Here is a 19,984-nt window from a genome sequence, read left to right on the forward strand (position 1 = left end):
GCATTTTAGCAACCTTGCTGGAGAATTAAAGAAGGGATGAAGATTTTTACAGGAGAATGTGAACAGCTGCTAGAAGTTATTACCGTGATACAGGTAAATGGGGTGCATATCCCTTCTGCTCCTCCTATTCCTGCACCCCCTATGACTGACATTGCATGACTGTTGCAGTAAGATCAGCAGAGCCTTGTCTCCAACATGATTTTAGAGAAGCATAGCTACCTATTACTTACCTACCTGGGAAAACATGCATTTCTTTTCAACAGACAACATCCAGAGTCTGGGAATTTTAGTAACTTTGGTTAAAGCTCTGTCTGCATTGCATTCATGAGATCAGAGTACCTGTTAGTTCACATGTGTACCCTTCACTCCAGTTAAAAACCCCCACACTTTCATCCTTAAAGATGACAAATGCACGCCCCTTCAGCTCCCTTATTGCTCTAAGCACTGGAGTCACAGTGGCATTGAAAGCTCAGGCAGTATCTTCACTATCAAAGAGAAAGATCTATAAAGCAGAGTAACTGCTGTTCACGTAAATTCCCTGAACAGAAAAAAAGAGATGCTGGGCTTTGAAGTCTTCGATTTTTATTAATTATTCTTTTTTTTTACTGCAGTGTAACAAGGAAAGACCTGCTGGAGGGTAGGGCATGTTGACCTCACCTAGCCACCTTGTGGTAGAGAGTACTTCTGCGTTATCCCTACCAGAACAAACACGAGAAGAGCTTGTCCAGGTGCCTCACTAAGACTGACTCACACCCAGCCTGCTCTGTCAGCCTGCTTTGATTTTCACTTCAGCCAGCAAGGAATGATGGGTTCAGTTTGTAGCAATTCAAACTAGTTGTCCAGCTTTTCAGATGAGAATCAAAAATCAGTTTCTCCAACTTTGTATTCAAAGCCCAGCACTGACTTGTCTGACCTCTTGTGAGACAAGAATATACTTAAGCGTATTCTGTGGCCCCATTAAGTAGGTGGCTACTCAGGGACACACCATTGACTTCTACACAGCTTCATAAAAGCTACCTAACAACTCACTGTGACAAATTATTTGGCCCTGCAGTCCTCTAGGTATTATATTCTTTTTGTGGGAGAGCCTGAATCATAGCTTGTGTTAAAGGTACAATGCACACACGGAATGGAAATCTTGCTTGATCGCTAGCCCAGAGACTTGATTTGAGGTAAGGTGAGCTGCCCCAGACCTTTACTGCAAATCACTGCCATCCAGAAACAAAATGTTAAGCCAGGTTCTCTCTTCACAGAAGTACCAATGCTGTGAGACCCTTCTCAGATGTACAACTTCTTGTCTTAGTGTAGTGGATACAGTACAGATGTGGTTTTAAAAGGGGGTAGAAATGGACTCAGTTCCAGACACACGAAACTCAGGAAGGAAAATCTGCTTCTTGCAGGTTTATCTGTCAGACATTGCCTTGTATGTTTAAAGAGTAATCATAATGATACTAATACCTGATAGCATTAACGGACAAATTTGCCAGTCAGCCCCAGCTTTGGAGATGTTTATGCTGCTCCCTGAGATCTGCCTGCACATAACCTTGGAAGCACTTGCAGCACTTTCAGAAAGCTTCCCCTTTTAAGATGGTATTTTTTAAGTTTCAAAGAACTTGATCTTCTCCTTAGACTAAAGACACTTTAACCTCTGGGTCTTGCGGCTGTCTGGCACAAAACAAGCCTTGGCATTCTGTAAAAATCCCTGTGTTTTCAAAATAGTCCTCCTGGTTCCACAAAAGCCCCTCGATACATTTTGCACCGGTAAAGCGCAGCCGTAAGGACAAGCCGTTCGGGGAAGCCGCGACTGCTCGGGGGAGCTGTGCTTCCCGCACATGCCGGCTGGCAGCGACCGGGTCTACGGCGCAGAGGGGGCTGGATGCGCGTCCCGGCGGAGAGCGCACGCTGCACCGCCGGGGCCCCGCGCCCGCGGGATCTCCGTGGGGACACACGCAGCGGGGGCTCTGCGGGAGTGGACGAGGGGCCCTGCCCTGCCCGGCGCGGTGCGCGGCATGCAACGCACGGCTCACCTGCCGCGGAGACGTGGAAGAGGAGGCGGGGGCGGGCGGCGCGGATGGCCGCCGACAGACCGCGCTCGCTGCCCGGGAGGGCGCCGCGCCGCTCGGGCATCAGCCGCACCCGCAGCCGCCCGTCGCCGGCACGGAGCCACCAGGCGAAGAGCTCGGTGAGGTTGAACTCCAGCTGCGCCCCGCCGGAGCCCGGCGGCGGCTCACCGGCGCAGCCGTCCCGCAGGCTGCCCTCGCCCACCTCCAGCACCAGCTGCTTGGCGCGCCGCAGCCGCCGCCCGGCCGCGGAGAGCCCGCCGGGGGGGGCGGGCGGCGCGGCCCGCGGCAGCCCCCCGCGGGCGGCGCGCAGCAGAGGCGCGCAGTCCAGCCGCAGACGGCACCGCGCCGCGGCGCGCCCCGGCGGCCCCAGCACCAGCTCCCGCACGTAGGTGCGAAACAGCGAGGGCACGACGAAGTCCACCGCCAGGCTCCTCCTCTGCAGCCGCGAGAGGCCGGGGCTCTCCCGCGGCCCCGCCGTCACCGGGGCCAAGCTCAGGGCGAGGCAGGCGGCGGCCAGGAGGCGGGCGGGCAGCCTGCCCACCGCCATGACCCGCCCGCCTGCGGCGGCCGGCGTCCCTCCGCGGGGCACCGCACGCCGTCCTGCGACCGCGGAACCGGCGGCCACGCAGCGGCGCCGGGGAGCGCTGCGCCGGGCCGAGGCCGGGCAGCCCGGGGAACGCGATGTCGGGCCGGGCCGAGCGGAGCCACCGCCGGACCGGTCCGCCCGGAGCCGCCGCTGCGCGGGCTTTGCCGGCTCCAACTACCCGCCACAACGCAGGCATTACCCGGCGAGCGCTGACATCACGCCCGAGCCCGCCCGCTCGCAGCCAATGCCGTCCCCGGCAGCCGTCATTATGCAAATGTACGGGGCGGGGCGGGCGGAGACCAGGCGCGCGGCGGGGGGAGCGCGTTCATTGAGAAAAAAATGGCCCGAGGTCTCCGGCCGAGCCTCGTCCCTGGGCTGGGGGCGGCGGGGAGCGCGGTCCCCAAGCGCGGGGCTGTGGGACCGGGGAGCGGCCCAAAGGGGGGCGGCGGGGCTGGAGCCGCACCTCCACATGGCCCGGCGGGGCCGGGGATGGGCACCGGCCGCTACGCGCGTGTGGTGAGGGGCTCTGGGGTCCCGTCCCCGCCTCTCCTCTGTCTGTCCGTGCAGGCAGTGATAGATAGAGCTGTTCCTTGTCCTCCCTTCTTGGCTTTACCTCTTTCTTCCCTCCCATCCTTCCTTTCCTCCCATCCTTCCTTTCCTCCCATCCTTCCTTCTCTTCCTGCCTCTCTGGTTTCCTTCCTTACCTCCCTTAAGGCTGACGTCCCGCAAACAACTGTGTCCCTGGATGTCTCTGCTCTGTAGGGAAAAAAAAATAAAAAAAAAGGGGGGAGAAATCTCGGAGCAGAAGTAAATCTCAAAAACCGAACAAAATTCTTCCATTTCAGAAGGAAAACAACAGCCTTAAGACAGGTTCGTGCAACATTTTCCCCCTTTTTACCTTTAATAAATACAGTATAATTACTGTAATTACATTAGTGCTGTGCCTTAGGACAGCTAATCATAACTCATTCATATTTCTGGAAGTTGCCTATATGAATTAATGACTTATTATTATCTCTTTAGTTTGATACTTAATGCATATATATTTTTATAATCCAGGTACTTTAAGTCTATAATCATTAGAGTGCAATTATTCTGTCATGCGGTTATTCTTCTGCTTATATCAAGTTAATGTTAATATACAGATCCCGTAGAGCAGAACCACAGTGTAATGCCTCCCTAATTGTGGTGCTGAGGAGCCTAATTGCAGGCGCAACGCTAGAAAACGGAACCAAGATTTTTTTTCTGTACAGAAGAGTTGAGGAAAGAACTTCAGGGCAATTGCTGAAGGATTAGTTAGATAATATGCTTAATTAAAATATATATATATATATCCAAAACCCCTACCCTACACTTCTGTGCCGTATGCAGCCTCATACAGGTGTGCTACTTCAAAGCCTACCCAAGACAGTGGTGTTTCCTCATCTGGGATTTGGATGTCTCCTCATTTACACACACACACTGTTCTTATTTCACAGTCCATGAGGTGCACTTGCCCAAGGTGTGAACCCTATTCCTTCACTTTTAAGTTTCAGAGGTGCTTTGGGGCTCAGTCTTCCTTTTGATAGAAGCAGAAGACAGCTGGAAACATACTGAAATACATACAAGTCTTCTGTAACATAAAATCCAACACAAAAATAGTTCAAATCCATCGGTATACTTCTTTGGAACTCAGATTCTTTATGGGGAAAAAAAAAAGTTAAATGCACTGAATTAATCCTAGGCCACCGGTCCACAGATTCAGCCTCTTCTCTTACCCTAGTGGGCATAGTCATATTGATGTACACACTCATGGATTGAGAACTACATCCTCAAACCTACCCTCTTCACCCTGTTATTCTGGACCGTCATCTTACTCCACCTGGATATCATATGCTAGTGAGAGGAATGACAATTATTGCAGAAAGTGGTATGATGGGTGGAAGAACTGTTCTAAGAATCTCTATAAACAGAGTCTTTTCCTGCTTGTACAGAATGTATTTCCCTCAAATGAAGTCACTGCTGTTGGATTTCCACAGTTTTCAGTTCTCTTTATTTCCCTCTGGGATTCAATCAATTTGAGCCCAATGCTAGGCTCATTTTGGTGATTGGCAAGTCTCCAGTTGACTGTAACTGGGTAGACCTGGGACACAGTTCAGATGTTCAACTCAGATACTAGGAACAGAACAATTTAATTGATTCCTTTATGCCTAACATCTCGCTAAGAGACCGTGTCTTTCCAAATTTACTCTTTATCCTGGAAATTATACAGGTACTTCACTGACCTCCCTTGGGGACAATATGGAAAAAGCCCTGAGATACCTGGTGACAAGACAAAGATAGGGTGGTCTTTGACAGCATTTGAGTGCATTCCTAAAGCACACATGGCATTCAATAAAACAATTTGTGTCTGCTTGGGGGGAAAATAATAGGGTTCTGAGACTGTCATGGCAGCCAGGGAAATCTGGTGCTTCACCAAGTTATGCTGATGTGTACTTTTCCCACTGTTTTATATGTTAAATTCCACTGAAACACAAGAAGGTTTGAGCTGAAAACTGAAATGAAGAGGTGTCTTTATTAATAGGCTTTAAATGAAATAGGAACAGCTGTTAATACATTGGAGAAGTGAAAATTGACCCATTAATGAATGAAGAGAGGCAAAGAAATCAATGAGGGATCTCCAGTGGTTGAGTTGCTGGGCTGACTTTTTATCTCCTTTTTTTAATTGGTCTATAACAAGACGAGTGGTATGGACATTTGGGAAGGAACAGAAGCCTGGCCAATACAGCTGCTAATGAAGGCCAGGTAAGGAAGCACTTTCTTCAACTCTGTGATAGGTTGGGATCAGCAGATCTGGACAATATGCTTCTCAGGCTTTTAATTTAGCTAATGAATTGACTGTGTCACTGGCAATTAATTTTGAAAAGCACAGGAAAACCAAGGAAGTCTCAAAGGATGAGGGGAGGGGTGGATTAAATGCAGTACTAACCTTTACAACAGAGGAAAAAAGTCACATTGGTAGGTCTACATTTCAGCGCCAGCAGAAATGTGAAAGAGGACACACCAGACAGGGATCTCCAGTAGCAGCATAGCAGTGTGCAAGAGCTGAGGGTGTGACATCCCTGGAAGGCACATTCTGCTGATAAAAGACTCCTAAACCTCAAACATTAAAAAAAAAAATGCCAGGAAAACTGTACCATCTGTTGGGGCTCTACTTGCAACTGTGAAGATGCTGGGAAAGCCCTAGTAAATGTCATATACCTGCACTTTGCCAGAACCTCATGGGAAATATTGCTAGGGGAATGGAGCTGAGCAATGTCATGTGGCCTCAGAATCAGTCAGAAGGCTATTGGAAACTGGAGTAGCATGAGGTGGGTATTCAATAGGCTGAGTAAGCACCAGCGACTGCTTCAACATTTCTGCTTGTACTCAGCTGAGACTGTAAACAGGGTCAGCTCCTTAGGCAACACTGCCTTGGGAAGGCTTCGCCCACAGTCAAATGGGGAGACAGTAATTTGGAAAGGAGTGTCAGAGCAAAGCAAAAAGAGAGAAAAATTGTTAAGGAACTAAGCCAAGCTATCAACATAGTATTGAAAACCTGTGCTTTCCAGCTAGATTTTGGTAAGAAATAGCTACCAAGCACTTTTGGTGGCACATAGAACACAGGCAGATGGCATCTATGTTTTCTCCCTTCCACTGCCTTCCCAATCCAAGTCATCCAAGTCATCTGTGCTCTGGGGCATGTTCGACCCAAGGTGCAGTGGCAAGACCTCACACCAAAGTGTCTGTAAGCCACAAATAAACAACAAACATTTCAAGGAGAGACCTGAGGGTGGGAACCAGTCCCAGATAAAATACTCTGTATCTAGACATGTCAGGTTGGCAGGAGGAATGCAGAGGGAACTGGCAGTGGGATACAGCAATGTACGTTTTGTTTGGGACCGTGCAGGAAGAGAGCACACTTCACAGAGAAGCAGCCACAGTCCCCCCACACTGCGTGGTCTTGCTTCTTAAGCCTGCTGAGGTAAACGGCCTGAGAGGTATCTAAGTCCAATGCGGTGACAGCCCAACCTTTACTCCAGTAGATCTTTACTCACTAGGGGAAGGCAGAACAATTGCTGATCGATTTGTATCCGATTTGTGAAGGGCAGAGGTTGATTTCCTTACTCTGCCTTGCTGCTCAGAGTCCCAGGAAAGGTGAGACTTTGATCTAGAGGCTGTAATTGAGAGGCCAGATCTGAAAGTCTGTAAATCTCTACTATACTCACGTCGGTGAAGCTACTTTGAATTTACATTAATGAGGCAGAAAGTAGATTCTGGCTTACCCTCACCACATTGTTGTCCTGGAGACAAAAGTGAATCAACAACGCTCACTATTTCGTTTACTACTTTGCTCTAAGCTACCTGGTACCCCTTCTTTGGCTATTGAGTGTTTCTAAAGTAGCCTTTCATTTGCCGAGATAAAGCATAATAGCCTTTTTTATTACATTCTCTTTTATTCATCTTCCTCATCACGTCAATTAGTGTGTTTGCATTTTAACAGAGATCCTGCCTGAAAGCATTCTGGCTGCTAATGTCACAATTAGTGTTTCTTTCTCTTGAACCAATTATAGGTGATAATGTTACTATTTGACAGTGTTTGTGTTCTAATTAAGAGCCTGATTGCAAATTGGGCGCTCAATTCCAGCCAAACTGCTTCTTTTTCTTTGGGTATCCCCTAGTCCCGGCTTTCTACACATCTCTGGAATTATACACCGAAAATAAAAATAGATGAGTCATCACTTGTATGAAATATTTGTTCACTTTCATCCAGATTAATCTTTCCTCTTTCCTTATTGAATACTCTAAGCTTTTTTTCTTATTTGGTGAGAATCTTTATCAAGGACAGAGCATGCCACAGATAAAAACAGGACAGAGTTTTTGAGTGACAAGTTTAATCCATCACTTAATGCCTGCACTTTCAAGTATCAGCCACGAACCGCCGATTGTTAATATCACCCAGCACCGAGGTCCATCAGTACAACAGTTTTGCCCATTAAGAAAAACAAACAAATGCTGAAAATGTGTCAGGCTATAAAATGGGAAAAACAAACCTATAAAGCAAGTTTGGGGACAAATATGGAGTAAGATGAATTACTAAGCTTATAGGGAACAATCCCATTCTCATTTTAAAAAAAAATATATATACATATATATACATATATATATATGTTCTCATCTTACTTTTATCACTACATAAAATATCACAGGGGCATTTGACAGCATTACCTCTCCTGTAATTCTGCTTCCCCAACCTTGCATGAATGCAGAGGTCTGCTTTAAAATCTGCACCAGAGTTTGCATCCCTTTGGATGCTGTTGTGCACAAGACAGGTTAGAAGGATACAGGTAAGAATGCTTTATAAGGTTAGAACAGGTAAGAACAGAGCAGGGTGGAAGCTGGTAAGCAGCATGTTTGTGCAGGCTGTGTTGTGCTTTTCATACCCTGTAGGATCAAACACATCACCAATGAAGTGTGATTTCTTCCCTGATCACCTGAATGAGCAATATACAGGCACAAATATGAACTTGCCTTGCTTCAGTGCCCTCAAGTGAATTGTGCTTACAAGAGGGAAAAGGCCGATTTTATGGCATTTGAAGTGATGGTTGAAATTTCAAAAGCAGTCAAGCTAACTACAACATTCCCATTTCACAGAGAGCAAAGGACCTTGCAGAGGAACTCTGTGTCTTGGAAGCAGTTTCTCCAAGAGGACTCAGTTGAACACATTAATTCAAAACACCTATACTGGGAAATCAAAACCATTTCAGCATACTGTAATGTGCCCAGAGTGAAGCCTGTTCCTATACTGTCTGGTACAAACCACAGTTCCCAGAAACAAGACATCATGGAAAAGCTGTTGGTGTGGCTTGCTTTCAGACTGGCAAGAACACTTGCCGCCCCTGTACTCATTAGGCAGCTCCCAGTTGGGTCTTGCCTTCTCCCAGATATATCTCTCTGAATAGTCTGCAGAACCAATGAAGTTTTGGACACAGGTTCCCTGTATCTGAAGCTTATAGAGGAACAGCAACCTGTAGCTCAGCTTATCTGAGTCCCTAGGTCTACCGCTAATCGCTTTACAGCTTAAAGGATTTTCCCTGTAGGTGCTCTGGACATACAATGCACTTCTTCAGGGCTTTAATTAAACATATGGCTACAACATACCAACATGGTTAGTAAAAGATTTAGAAGCACAATAACTTTTTACTTTAAGAGCTGATATGCTCAAGGAAATAATAGTGTACATTTTTCTGCCTCCATTCCTTTACTGCTGTTACAGGCTTTTGAGGTGTTCAGGAATCCTCTTGACGTCATGGCTTCCAAAACACAGAACCTGTCTCCTACCTGTAGCAATATCCTTTTCCTCTCAGCTAGTCCATCTTAAGGGGGCCATACTGCCTTCCTCTTCCCTGTCCAAACTTCATGTGCCTGAAATTCTTCTGAATTTTGTCCAGGTCACCTAGCTCGATGGCTTTCAAGGTTCCTACTGACACATGGACTTTTAAAAGCACCTGTCTGGCACTTTTCTACTCTTTGAGCACCAGACCCCGTAGCCAAGCTGCACTGGAATGCATTCCTCATTAAACAAAAGCATTTGTGGGTTTGCTATTTCAGAGCACAAGCCAGGCTCCCTCCCTAGCACACAGACCTACTCCCCCCCCCCAAATTGCTGGAAATAAACTATTTCAGGTCTGCTTTCTAGGCTCGTATCTTGGCACATCAGTGGCTTTTGAAACAATTTCTGAATTCCTTATAGGCAGTAGCAGTCTTGAATCCCATTCTCTGCAAATGGAACACAAGTTCACTGAGGCTCTTCAGATTATCATGTTAGGATCATAGGTCACACTTTACCTTATGGCAGATGCAATGAAAATGTCCTGTGCTGAGAGGTGTACTGTGACCTTAGGTTCAGGGAAGTGAATTTTATTTAATGTTTGTTATGTTATCACAGAAGCATGATTTTTCCTGTTTCAAAGCAAAAAAAAAAGTCACAGCTATTCACCTTCTCTCTGTGAGGCTAATTTAATGCTGAGTCAAGCATTGCAAGGGAAACCATGAACAGTAAGTGCATATGCAAGAGACTTTAGGGAGTGGACTTCTCAGTTCACTGGTATGCTGATATTTAGTGCTGACAGCAGAATCAGCAAACTGCTTAATGAAGATGAACCCACTGCACTTAGGGGTTGCTTGTCTTCATTAATTTCCTGAAGTAATACTTCCCCAAAACTCAGTGGCTGCCCAAGAGAGGATGGCTTTAAGGTCTCCCTCAGCTCTTGGGGGTGGAGAGGTAGTGTCAGGAATTCCTGAAGAAATTTGTTGGGTTATTGCCTTCCTGTGTGACAAATCTGTCAAATACCCATTTGCCTTTGCTCCAAACTTTTCAGGCTGGATAAAAAAGACAGTAATACTTAACTGCAGAAGACCTTCTTTCATACTGAAAACATTATCAGTGTTGCAGGCACATTTGGAACGTGTTTGTGATACTCAGGAGTGATTGCATTGCCTAACTTTAAATGGGAAAATGTTGGCTGGGAGCCTAATTTTCATAGGCAATGAACAAATGCCTTTCCCATTAGTTTCAGTGAGATTGTTGCTCAGCATCTGTGAGGTGTTACTCTGAGCTCCCAGATGTGACTGATGTCAGCTTTAGACATGCTGCCAAGCACAGGAGGGTTTTGGGTTTTTTTTTTTTAAATAAAAAATTGAAAGATCTCATACTAAACATAGTATTTAATTTCACTGTAAATCCAGAAAAAAAAAAAAAACAACCCTGAAGTTCTGTATGTTGCAGAGTGCAGTGGTAACTGTCCTCAAGAGTCCTCTTCACATGCCTGCCAATTTTAATGAAGCAGTTGATTGCAGATACTACCCAGTTTAGATAATAGGATGAAGAAACCAGAGATATGTTTCATGGTTTTTCTTGGTGCACCATGGCTATGAAATCCCACCATCCTTATCTGGGGCTGTTTCACAGGTGCTTTAACATATATAAAGGAGGAGCTGTGCTATCAGGGTTGTGGAGCTCCAAGACAAAGTTAAGGAAGCTCAGCAGCTCTCTTCCTTGTACACTGGTGATGCTGAGGATTGATGGAAGACCATGCAGTTCTGGAATAATACATGCAAAAGGTGCCCTACTCTCATCCCTAGATTACTAGTCTTTCCTTCTTGGCACATTTTTTTCTGCTTGGATATTTACAAAAATGAAACTCATTGCCTGTGTATCAAGGTTTACTGAAATTTGAGAGGCACTGAGATATATCTGCCAGCTGCTATTATTAGCCCGAAACAGCTATTTCATAGTACCTTGAAGGTCTTGGCTTACAAAAGCCCCTTAAATCATTCACAGAAACATGCAGGCATATTTATAATTGCTTCTGGTTTTCAAGTAGGCACAGACACTAGAAGTTTATAAACTGTGTGCATCCTTCCTCTGCACTAACTCATAGGAAGTCAGTGATCCCTTCTGGTCCTCTGTTCCTATGGCAAATACAATGGTAGGGCATAAAACTAATGCCAGATTTCCAGATCTCTCAGGTAATAAAGAAAAAAAAAAAAAGGAGAACAAGGTCTTTTCCAGAAGGTTCTGCAGCTCTGTATGAAGATAATCTTAGTGATTGAAGAGGGTGTTTTATTAAAGCTGCATAATCAGGCTAGTATTCTGTCTGAATGCCCCTTTTAGTCATCTTTCTATTCCTTTTGAAGCTTTAATACTAACAAGCATAAACAAGCTAGGGTAAACCTTGAATTTACTGTTATTAATAGGTTCCAATCTGCTGCAATATCATCCCATGTCTCTCCAGGCAATTAAAGTTGTTTCTTGCTTTTAAAGAAGCTTTAATGGGTGCAGCCAATGGACCATCTATTATCATGAATGAACTCAATTACTATCTTAGTCACGATCAATATTTGCTTACACCAAGTTAGGAAAAATACTGAAAGCTTATAGAGTGGTTAAATGGCTGCTGATGTTAAGGCAGTGGGAAAGCCTGGGAGCACTGAGAAACGTACCCTTAAATAAGTGCAGTTTGTCTTGATATTTCTGAAGTCATCCAGGAAATAAGTGCTGATGATCATCTTTTCTGACACTGGTACTGTGAATTTGCATCAAGGAGATAAAGACTTACTAAATCTCTCAGTGAGGGAAGGTTAAATATTAACTCACCCTTTCCCCAATCCAATGAAGAATGTGTTCCAAGATGCAAATGCACTACAAAATGTTCTGCAAATAAACCAAGAAGATGTACATTCATGTTCAAACGTGTAGCTGGATAGGCTAGGTGGAAAAGCCACTACTCAGTAATATCTCTATGTTATTGCCAACCAGCTTTGTAAAAACTTAGTGGAGGAATACTGTGTCCCAACAGGGTGACTTTGCTTCCCCTGCAAAGGCAGCGCACTGGGGCCAGAAGAGTTGATAGTCTCATAATGGGCTAAAGAGCAAGTTGCATCAGTAGCAGCCCAGTGGAGTTGTGTGCATCATCCCCATATGATGATTTAATCATTCCAGAGGGGGGCTGTTTGGTGATTCAAATGCTGGAAGGAGTATCTGGAGTATCTGAACTCTGTGTTACTTTTTCTCCAATTGAGTCACTTAACATTTCTACTTCAACTTCCAGTTTTATAAACTGGCTTCACAGTCTGAGATCTAAAAGGCAGCCAGGCAGAAAGAGGATGAAAGAGTAGCAGAAGCTAACAAAAGAAGTCCCAGATTTTAGGATAGTTTGTTTCCTTGTTTGCTTATCTTTTTTTTTCTTTTTTTTTTTTTTTTAATTCCTTCTTTCTTTTATGTTAAGGCTACCTCCAGAATATTATTTTGCCCTGGAAAATCAATGGGAAAGTTTGAAAACATCTACCTTTTCCAGGTTTTACTGACTGTCTTAGATGATTAAGGTTGTCTTTGCTATAGCACAGCCATGAAAGGTTGACCTATATTTCAAAACAGGCTAGGAGACAATTAATTTCTTCGTACCCTTCTTGGATGATGTCCCAGAGTATCCACAGAGGCTGCCAAGCAAGCCATCAGCAGAGGATTACAGATTTCTGATGGAGAGGTTTGCTGATGGTCTATTCCCTCCATTGTGGAAGAAACATTCTGGCCAGGTGAAAGGAAGGCAAGAGTTTCCAATTAATCATCCACACTTCACAAATGAATTGTTAAGTAACAATGGGTCAGTCATTTAATGTTACTGAATCTTAATTCTCCGTCTTGACAATGAGCTGAGATCGCTCTGGTGTACATGGTAGGGAGCTGAGGGGCTATTGCAAGTACTGATTTGTGTCACACTTTGCACAGATGTGAGAGGTCATGCCAGACTAACATTAGCAGTGACACTGGGCCTAGTTCACAGTTACACCGAGTCCACTGAGGGACCATGAAAGGGTATCTGCAAGGACGGAGCTTTGTTTTCTCCTCTATGAATCTGCCTCGTGGCTTTCTGAATGCAGGTACCCTGCACTTTGTCCAGACTGCTTTCTGTATACCAAAAGGACTCAAAGGTGATGAAAGAAATTCGTATCAGAAAAGTGAATGAAGGTCTATTAAAAAGGAGGTTGTGGCTTACCCCAAAAACCTTAGACATCAGCACTGGGGGCAAGTAAACATGATGACAGGAGACTGTTCTGCAGGTCTTCTGAGACATATTGGCAGCCCTGAGGATCAAGGGCACTAGCCAAATGAAAACATCAAAAAGTGGTTTGATTTGTTCAGACCTGAAACAAACAGCCAAACAAAGGAGAATAATTTTCCAGCATGAAATACTCCCTTATTCCCCTCCTCCATTTCCTCCCATCAATCATTTTCAATCAAATAAAATGTCAGGTTGGTTTTAGCTTGGTTTTGTTCGTCCTTCTATTTCAAAACTTAAGTGTAAATGTTTTAATGAAACATTCCTCCTTGAGGAAACAGCAAACAAACAATTTTAGTCTTCAATCAGAAATGTCTGCTGCTAACAAATTTAATATCAACATCATCAGTTCTTAATCAGATTTTGACTGACCTAAATCTGCATTTTTCAATAAGTGTGATATTCAAGCAGAAAAGTGTCCAACTCTCAACTGGCACAATAGCTAGGGCAGCTGCTCATCTGTGTACAGCCTCATGAAGAATGAGAGCTGTTCTCTCTTTTCCAAACATTTAGCATAAAGAAGAGATCCAATTCTATGCCATTGTTAACTGCATTAACCTTCAGTACCACCAGTGTGAAGAACTTTATTTTCACAAGTCTCTGGCTGTGCAGAATGCTCACATGCTTTATTAGAAGAGCTGGAAGGTTCTTGAACATTCCTTAACCATCACATTCCATACTCATCTTGACTCCGCTAAATGTATCCATGCAAGAAAACAAGAAAATCGCACTGAAACCAGAAATAACTATATTTTAATCACTAAACTGCACTCTTTCAGTGTGCTTTATAATCCTACAAACAAACCAAACCAAACAACATGGAAACCTGCTTTCTTACATAATTATTTGTTACTAACCCTAACAAGTGATCGCACCCTTTTATTATATATTTGCTTGCTGAAAAGTAATTTAAGTTTCTGTTGCATTCTGCACTTGGCACAAAAGAGCCCATAAAGACTCTGCCCTTGGCAGGAAATATTGCTTGCTTTTCTCAAATCCTAATTCAGAGAGGTGCAGAGCAAGCTCAACCCCTCCTGAAGTCGAGACAAGGCCTTTGGAGATTAGGACTTCTGAGACTGTTTTATTTCCATTGACTTCAGACTTGCAAGTCTTTGTTTTTCATCTTTCTCTAAAGTTATTTTAATTAAAACAAGTCAGAAAATCCCACATTTCAGCAAAGCAAGGTCCAAAATAGCCTTGTCTCTTTGTGTTTGCTTACTAGGTCCTCTTAGGAGTTGGGACTTCAGTTTAAAAGCATGTTGTATTCATGTGAAGGGAGAATGGAAATTTCCGCTCTGCAAATTTTCCTTAGAATATTTCTGTTGGGAACTGCTCTGCATAAAAGAACAAATTTGCTGTAGAAGAAAGTATAGCTTTCATCTTCCTCATACACGTGTCCTTTGACATCCAAGCAAATCATACAGAGCTAACATGTTGCCTGCATGGAAACCCATGCTTCCATCCCAGTGCCAGGTGACTGGGAGCTGCCAGTGCAAAACAGTGGAGAAAAGCTAGTTTGATTCTAGGGTGTCGATGGTCTCTGGAGGTCCCTTCCAACCCCTAAGATTCTGTAATTCTGTGTTTCTGTGCATCAGGCCACACACTGTTGGTGGAGACAGGGGAATCCTGTACACAGTGCTGGTAAGGCCTCATTTCAGTTACCACAGTTCCTGTCACCTCCATTCAAAAAACCCCGAAATTAGAATGGATGCAGAGAAAGGTTTCGAAGACGAGTTCAGGAACAGAAGCTCTATCTTAGAAAAAGAGATAAAAAGAACTTGGCTTGTTTGGCCTAGTGAAATGAGAGTAGAAATGGGAGATAATGCCTCTTTTACAGATACATGGAGGAGTAAATATTGGGGAGGGAGAAGAATTATTTAACCTAAAGGATAATGCTGGAGCAAGATCAAATGGATATGAATTGGTCATGAATAAATTTAGACTCAAAACTGGGAGAAGGTTTCCAACCATCAGAAGACCGATATTCTGCAATAGCCTTTCAAATAGAGTAGTGATGGGCAAAGAACTTCAATTTAAACCTGTGATATGAGTCCCTGAATAGACAAGTGTTTTTGAGAAAAAGAACTTCATCAACCATTTGTTGAAGGTGTTGCTTACACTATGTATTTACATTAAATTTATTCCATGCTCTGGAGCTTCTACTGATTACCTGCCAGGGATAGGAAGAATCTTTTTCCACTTTAATTTTGCTTCTTTTTTTTTTTATTTTTCCCTTTGCCCTGAAGTACCAGGGATTTAGCCACAGAGGAAGAGTGGAAGTAGAGATAGATCCACAGGCATTCCTCAAAGTCTTAAAGTCTTCCAGGTGGCTTTGGTTGTGTTACTGTCCACATACCCAGGTTTCCACTGATAGTCAGATCTTATGTCAATAGGTAATCTCCTGGTTTGGCTTTATACAGAAGATGACAGACTTGTCCATCACCTGAGAATTTCATCCAATACATCCTAAATATTATCACATTCAAAATATTATTGATAAAGTCGATCTCTGTCTCCCTTTCTGTCAGAGACAATGGCTGCAGCTGAAAGGCTGAAAGTGTTCTGCATTGGGCAAGGGCTGGTGAAGTAGAGCCAAGCAGCTGTTCCACAGTGCACAGGGTGACACACCAGGATGCAGACTTTCCAGACTTGGAAATCTGGAGTCTCAACACTTTGAAACATAAAGGGTGATAAAATGTTGTTGCTGTTGCTATAAGAATGCCTCTTACCCAGCATTCATTTTGTCCTCTTTGCTTTATGGCCAAAGAACAACACGTCATGATGTGTGGTGCTGTTTTCTATTTCTTGAATCCAAAACTAAATGAAAATCATGAGGTGAAACATGGGAAGAGGCCGCATCTTGTCAAGGCAGCAACCATCCTGCATCATCACTAGTCAACCATGGATTGGAACAGCCAAGTTCATTGCATAGTGCACAGGAAGCCCATGTTCACAAGGTATGGTCAGTTCTCCATAGCATTTTCATCACGCTGAAGCCTCCTGCAAGGCAGAGTTTTAAAAAAACGCTTGGGCAAAATGCAGTCCTGCCTTTCCCTCTGAAAAAATCCTAATCTCTCCTTCCCTCTAACCTGACCCGTGTCAGGCTCTGACATGAAAGACCATTCCCCTCCTACAACCTGCTTGTGGCTTCCTACTGTTCACTCACTGCTCATTTATCTTCTTGATCCGCTAATTATACAAGGCCAGCCAGGTCCCAGGTCCCTTGTTCATGCTGGGGCAGCATACTGTTACAGTATTACTGCAGCCCATGAAGCCCATATGTTAGGAGTTGATGTTGCCATTTACAATTAGGAACACACCAAGTAAATTCTTTACCCTTTCCTTTATTTATCACAGAAGAAAATCCACTTGGTCTGTGGATCTATTTGGTCTATTTGCAGGTTTTGCTTATGTTAGTAGCCCATTTTCTGCAGTACAGAGACATGTCTTAGTAAGTAAAGGTTAAAGTCTTTGAATTTCTTTGTCATGCAAACTCCCTCTCTGAACTGCTTTACAGAAACCAGTAGTGTAGCTTCAGAGATACGCAAGACATAAACAAGGGGGAAGGGAGGAGTTTTCAGCTGAGATTTGAAATGAGATGGAAACCCAATGGAGCAAAGAAATACAGACAAGCCTGTTCCAGATGGCAGGAGGCATAGAGGAGAAGTTCCTCATCCCACCTCTGGCCAGATTGCATGGAGGGATGAGAACAATAGAAACTTGATGAAATTAAAGGGCATTACATGTAGGAATAAAACCCCATCCAACCGAAAAAAAAACCCAACCAAGCAACCAAAAAACCCTCAAAAGAAATGCTTCTCTGCACAGGACGCAGCCAGCCTGTAGAATATGCTACAGGGAAAGTCGTAGAGTTAAATACTAAGACTGGATTTTTATAAGAGTTTGCTCATTGTGTGATACTTCTGGAGACCAGGCACTTGCTACACTGACCAGTGCTTAGGCTGCTTCTCTGTGACCTTGGTGCTATTTGTACTTGTCAGTTATGCTGTTCCTGTTCATCTGGGTATTCAAATGTATTTCTTTCTTTGTATAGTCAAGGAAAAAGCGAAATTATGTGTGTCCCTATCCACATTCCTAGAGGATTCCTGAAGGTCAAAGCTAGGATAACCAGCATTTACTTCATGCAGGGTTGCTGTTATCTGAACAGTTCAATTAAGATGAGGCTGAAAGGAAAGCAGCTGGGGCTTTAAAAGCTCTCATCTCTCAGCAAGCCTGTCTTGGTGCCCCACATATCTTACCCACTTGCCTCCTGTTCTCAGAGAGCACTAGGATTCCCCAAAATATAATCAGTATATGGGGGCCTTCAGTTACTGCCCCAGCCTGCCTTGCCTCACAGGGAAGGCCATAGCAGGTTGGAATAAACAGGAACAATAAATTTTGTTTACAAATGAAAATTTTGTAATTTACCATAACTTTTAGAGAGACAATAGGGAAATTCCTTCTTCCCCTTTTCAACTTGCTACATTAATTAGTTACAAGAACATTCTCTACTCACATCAACCTTTGCATCTGCTCTGGATTACCCAACAGAGCTGATCCAAGGCAGTCCTTCCGCATTTCTGTGGGACTCCTGACTAACCACTCCTGACACGCACAGAGAGCGCTGGGCTCAGTGTGAACTGTAGTGTAACAGCTACACGCCAGCTGGTGAGGGACATTACAGCATTGGTGACCAGCTTTGAGTAAAAGCACAGTAGTTAAAGCATTTATTCAGGAAGTGAGAGAGGAGGATTCATTAGGAACGTGCCTGGAAAGAAACTTGAGTTTCAGGAGTCGGCACAGCTAAAGCTCTCCTGTCTCTGCTGAAGCCATCTCCTGTGCAACGAAAAATGAAAAATTCACATGCCATGAAAAAGGAAAGAGAGAGAAACACCAGGAGAATGAGTGGAAGAGCACTGAGTGAGCTGGAGGTCAGTCAAGCAGGAGAGCAGGAGTCTATGTTGCTGGCCTAGACTGGGCTTGAGGCCTGAGGGACTGTTGTGGTTTTGCATGGCAAGGTTCTGGTGGAGGCGGACAGGGTGTAGGGGTGGCCTCTGCAAGAAGCAGCAAGAAGCTTCCCCTAGACTTGACAGAGTGAACACCATCCAGGTTCAAGGATAGACCCCTTGCTGACCAAGGCCAAGCCCATCAGTGACGGTCACAGTGCCTCTGGGAATCACATTTAGGAGAGAAAAAACCTGTAAGACCCCAGAGAAGGGAGTGAGAAGATGTAAGAAACTGCAGACACCAAGGTCAGTGAAGAAAGGGGGAGGAGGCACTGCAGGTGCCAGAGAGAAAGATGCCCCTGCAGCCCATGGAGAAGACCATGGTGGACCAGCTTGTTCCCCTGCAGCCCACAGAAGATGATGTGGAGCAGAGACCACACCTGCAGCCTGTGGAGAGACTCCACACTGGAGCAGGTGGAGACATATGGAAGACACTGTGACCTGCGTAGAGCAAGCCCCTGGCAGAGCCTGCAGCCTGTGCAGAGAGAGCAGGTTTTCTGGGGGAACTTGTGACTCTGTGGGGGACCAGGCTGGAGCAGCCTGGGCCTGAGGGACTGTGCCCCATAGCAGTGACCCACGCTGAGGCAGTCAGTGAAGAGCTGAAGCACTGTGGGAAAGGACTCACATTGGAGAAGTTCCTGAAGGACTGTCTGCTGTGGGTGGGACCCTATGCTGCAGCAGGGGGGGAGTGTGAGGAATGAACCTCCACCCTGCCCCGCCCAAGAAGGAAAACCACTCATGAGGAACTGACAGAAATTCCCCTGGGGAGGATAAGGGGTAGGAAGGGAGAGAAATCATGAATAAAGTGAAGTCTGCGAAGAAGGGAGGAGAAGGGGAAGTGCTTTAAGATCTGGTTGTGCTTTCCGTTGTCCTGCTTGGTTTTCACCATGTGTGTGTCTCTGAGCAGTGTAATAAATTAGATGCTTTTTTTTTCTTTTTATTCCATGTTGAGTCTGTTTTGCCCGTGACACTGATTGCCTGTCCTTATCTCGACTCCTAAGCCTCTCAATATATATTTTTTCCCCTGTCCAGCTAAAAAGGGGAGTGACAGAGCAACTTTGGTGGGTGTCTGGCCTCCAGCCAGGGTCAAGCCCCTACAGGGACACAAGTATTATGTATGCATCCTCCATTGCCAGCTGGAAACACAGGTGAGAAACACAAGGGACTTGCTATTGTGTGCTTATTTCAGTTGTTACCTCTTTGCTTCCAGAGGCAGCAGGACTAAAGGCTGCAAATCACATTCTGTCTAACTAGGCTGGACTCTAAGGAATCCAACTCTTCACTTAAAAAGACAAAACCAATTACCAACAATCTGCTTCTGAGGACAAAAAGACCAGCTTGCTAATCAGGGCCTAAGACAAGACCATTCCATCTGAAGAGAATTTCCTACCATCCCACTGTTTATTTAAACATCTCCTTTAATAGCCATATTTTTGGCTGTTACTAGTCAGAATACAAGATTTATTCCTATTGTCCAAAGCGTAGCCCCAAGGATTTTGATGGTAGCACTGATTTTATTCTGTGTAATGGAAAAGGAGATACACTCTAGCTGGGATACAAGAAATTGTGCAGTCTGGATCATACACTCTACCCTGATCTTTCCATTTGGCTTAGGAGCCTTCTAACAATATAGACTGCAGTCCAGAAGTTCGATTTTGTAAGAGAGGGGCAGTTTTCTCTTATCTGCCA

The 19,984-nt window shown here is 44.7% G+C and overlaps 1 protein-coding gene across 1 annotated transcript in view; it reads right to left on the reverse strand.

The window, feature by feature from the left end:
- The window catches only part of ALK (ALK receptor tyrosine kinase), a gene marked incomplete at both ends in the record, with an annotated part of 325,717 nt that extends 323,590 nt beyond the window's left edge, over positions 1–2,127 (reverse strand). The window contains one exon of the mRNA XM_084262264.1: positions 2,021–2,127. Coding sequence (XP_084118390.1) covers positions 2,021–2,127 — 107 coding nt within the window. The remainder of the gene's footprint in view (positions 1–2,020) is intronic.
- Between the last annotated feature and the right edge of the window lie 17,857 nt (positions 2,128–19,984).

Source organism: Gallinula chloropus (assembly GCF_964237585.1).
Source record: "Gallinula chloropus genome assembly, chromosome: 3".
Classification (NCBI taxonomy): domain Eukaryota; kingdom Metazoa; phylum Chordata; class Aves; order Gruiformes; family Rallidae; genus Gallinula; species Gallinula chloropus.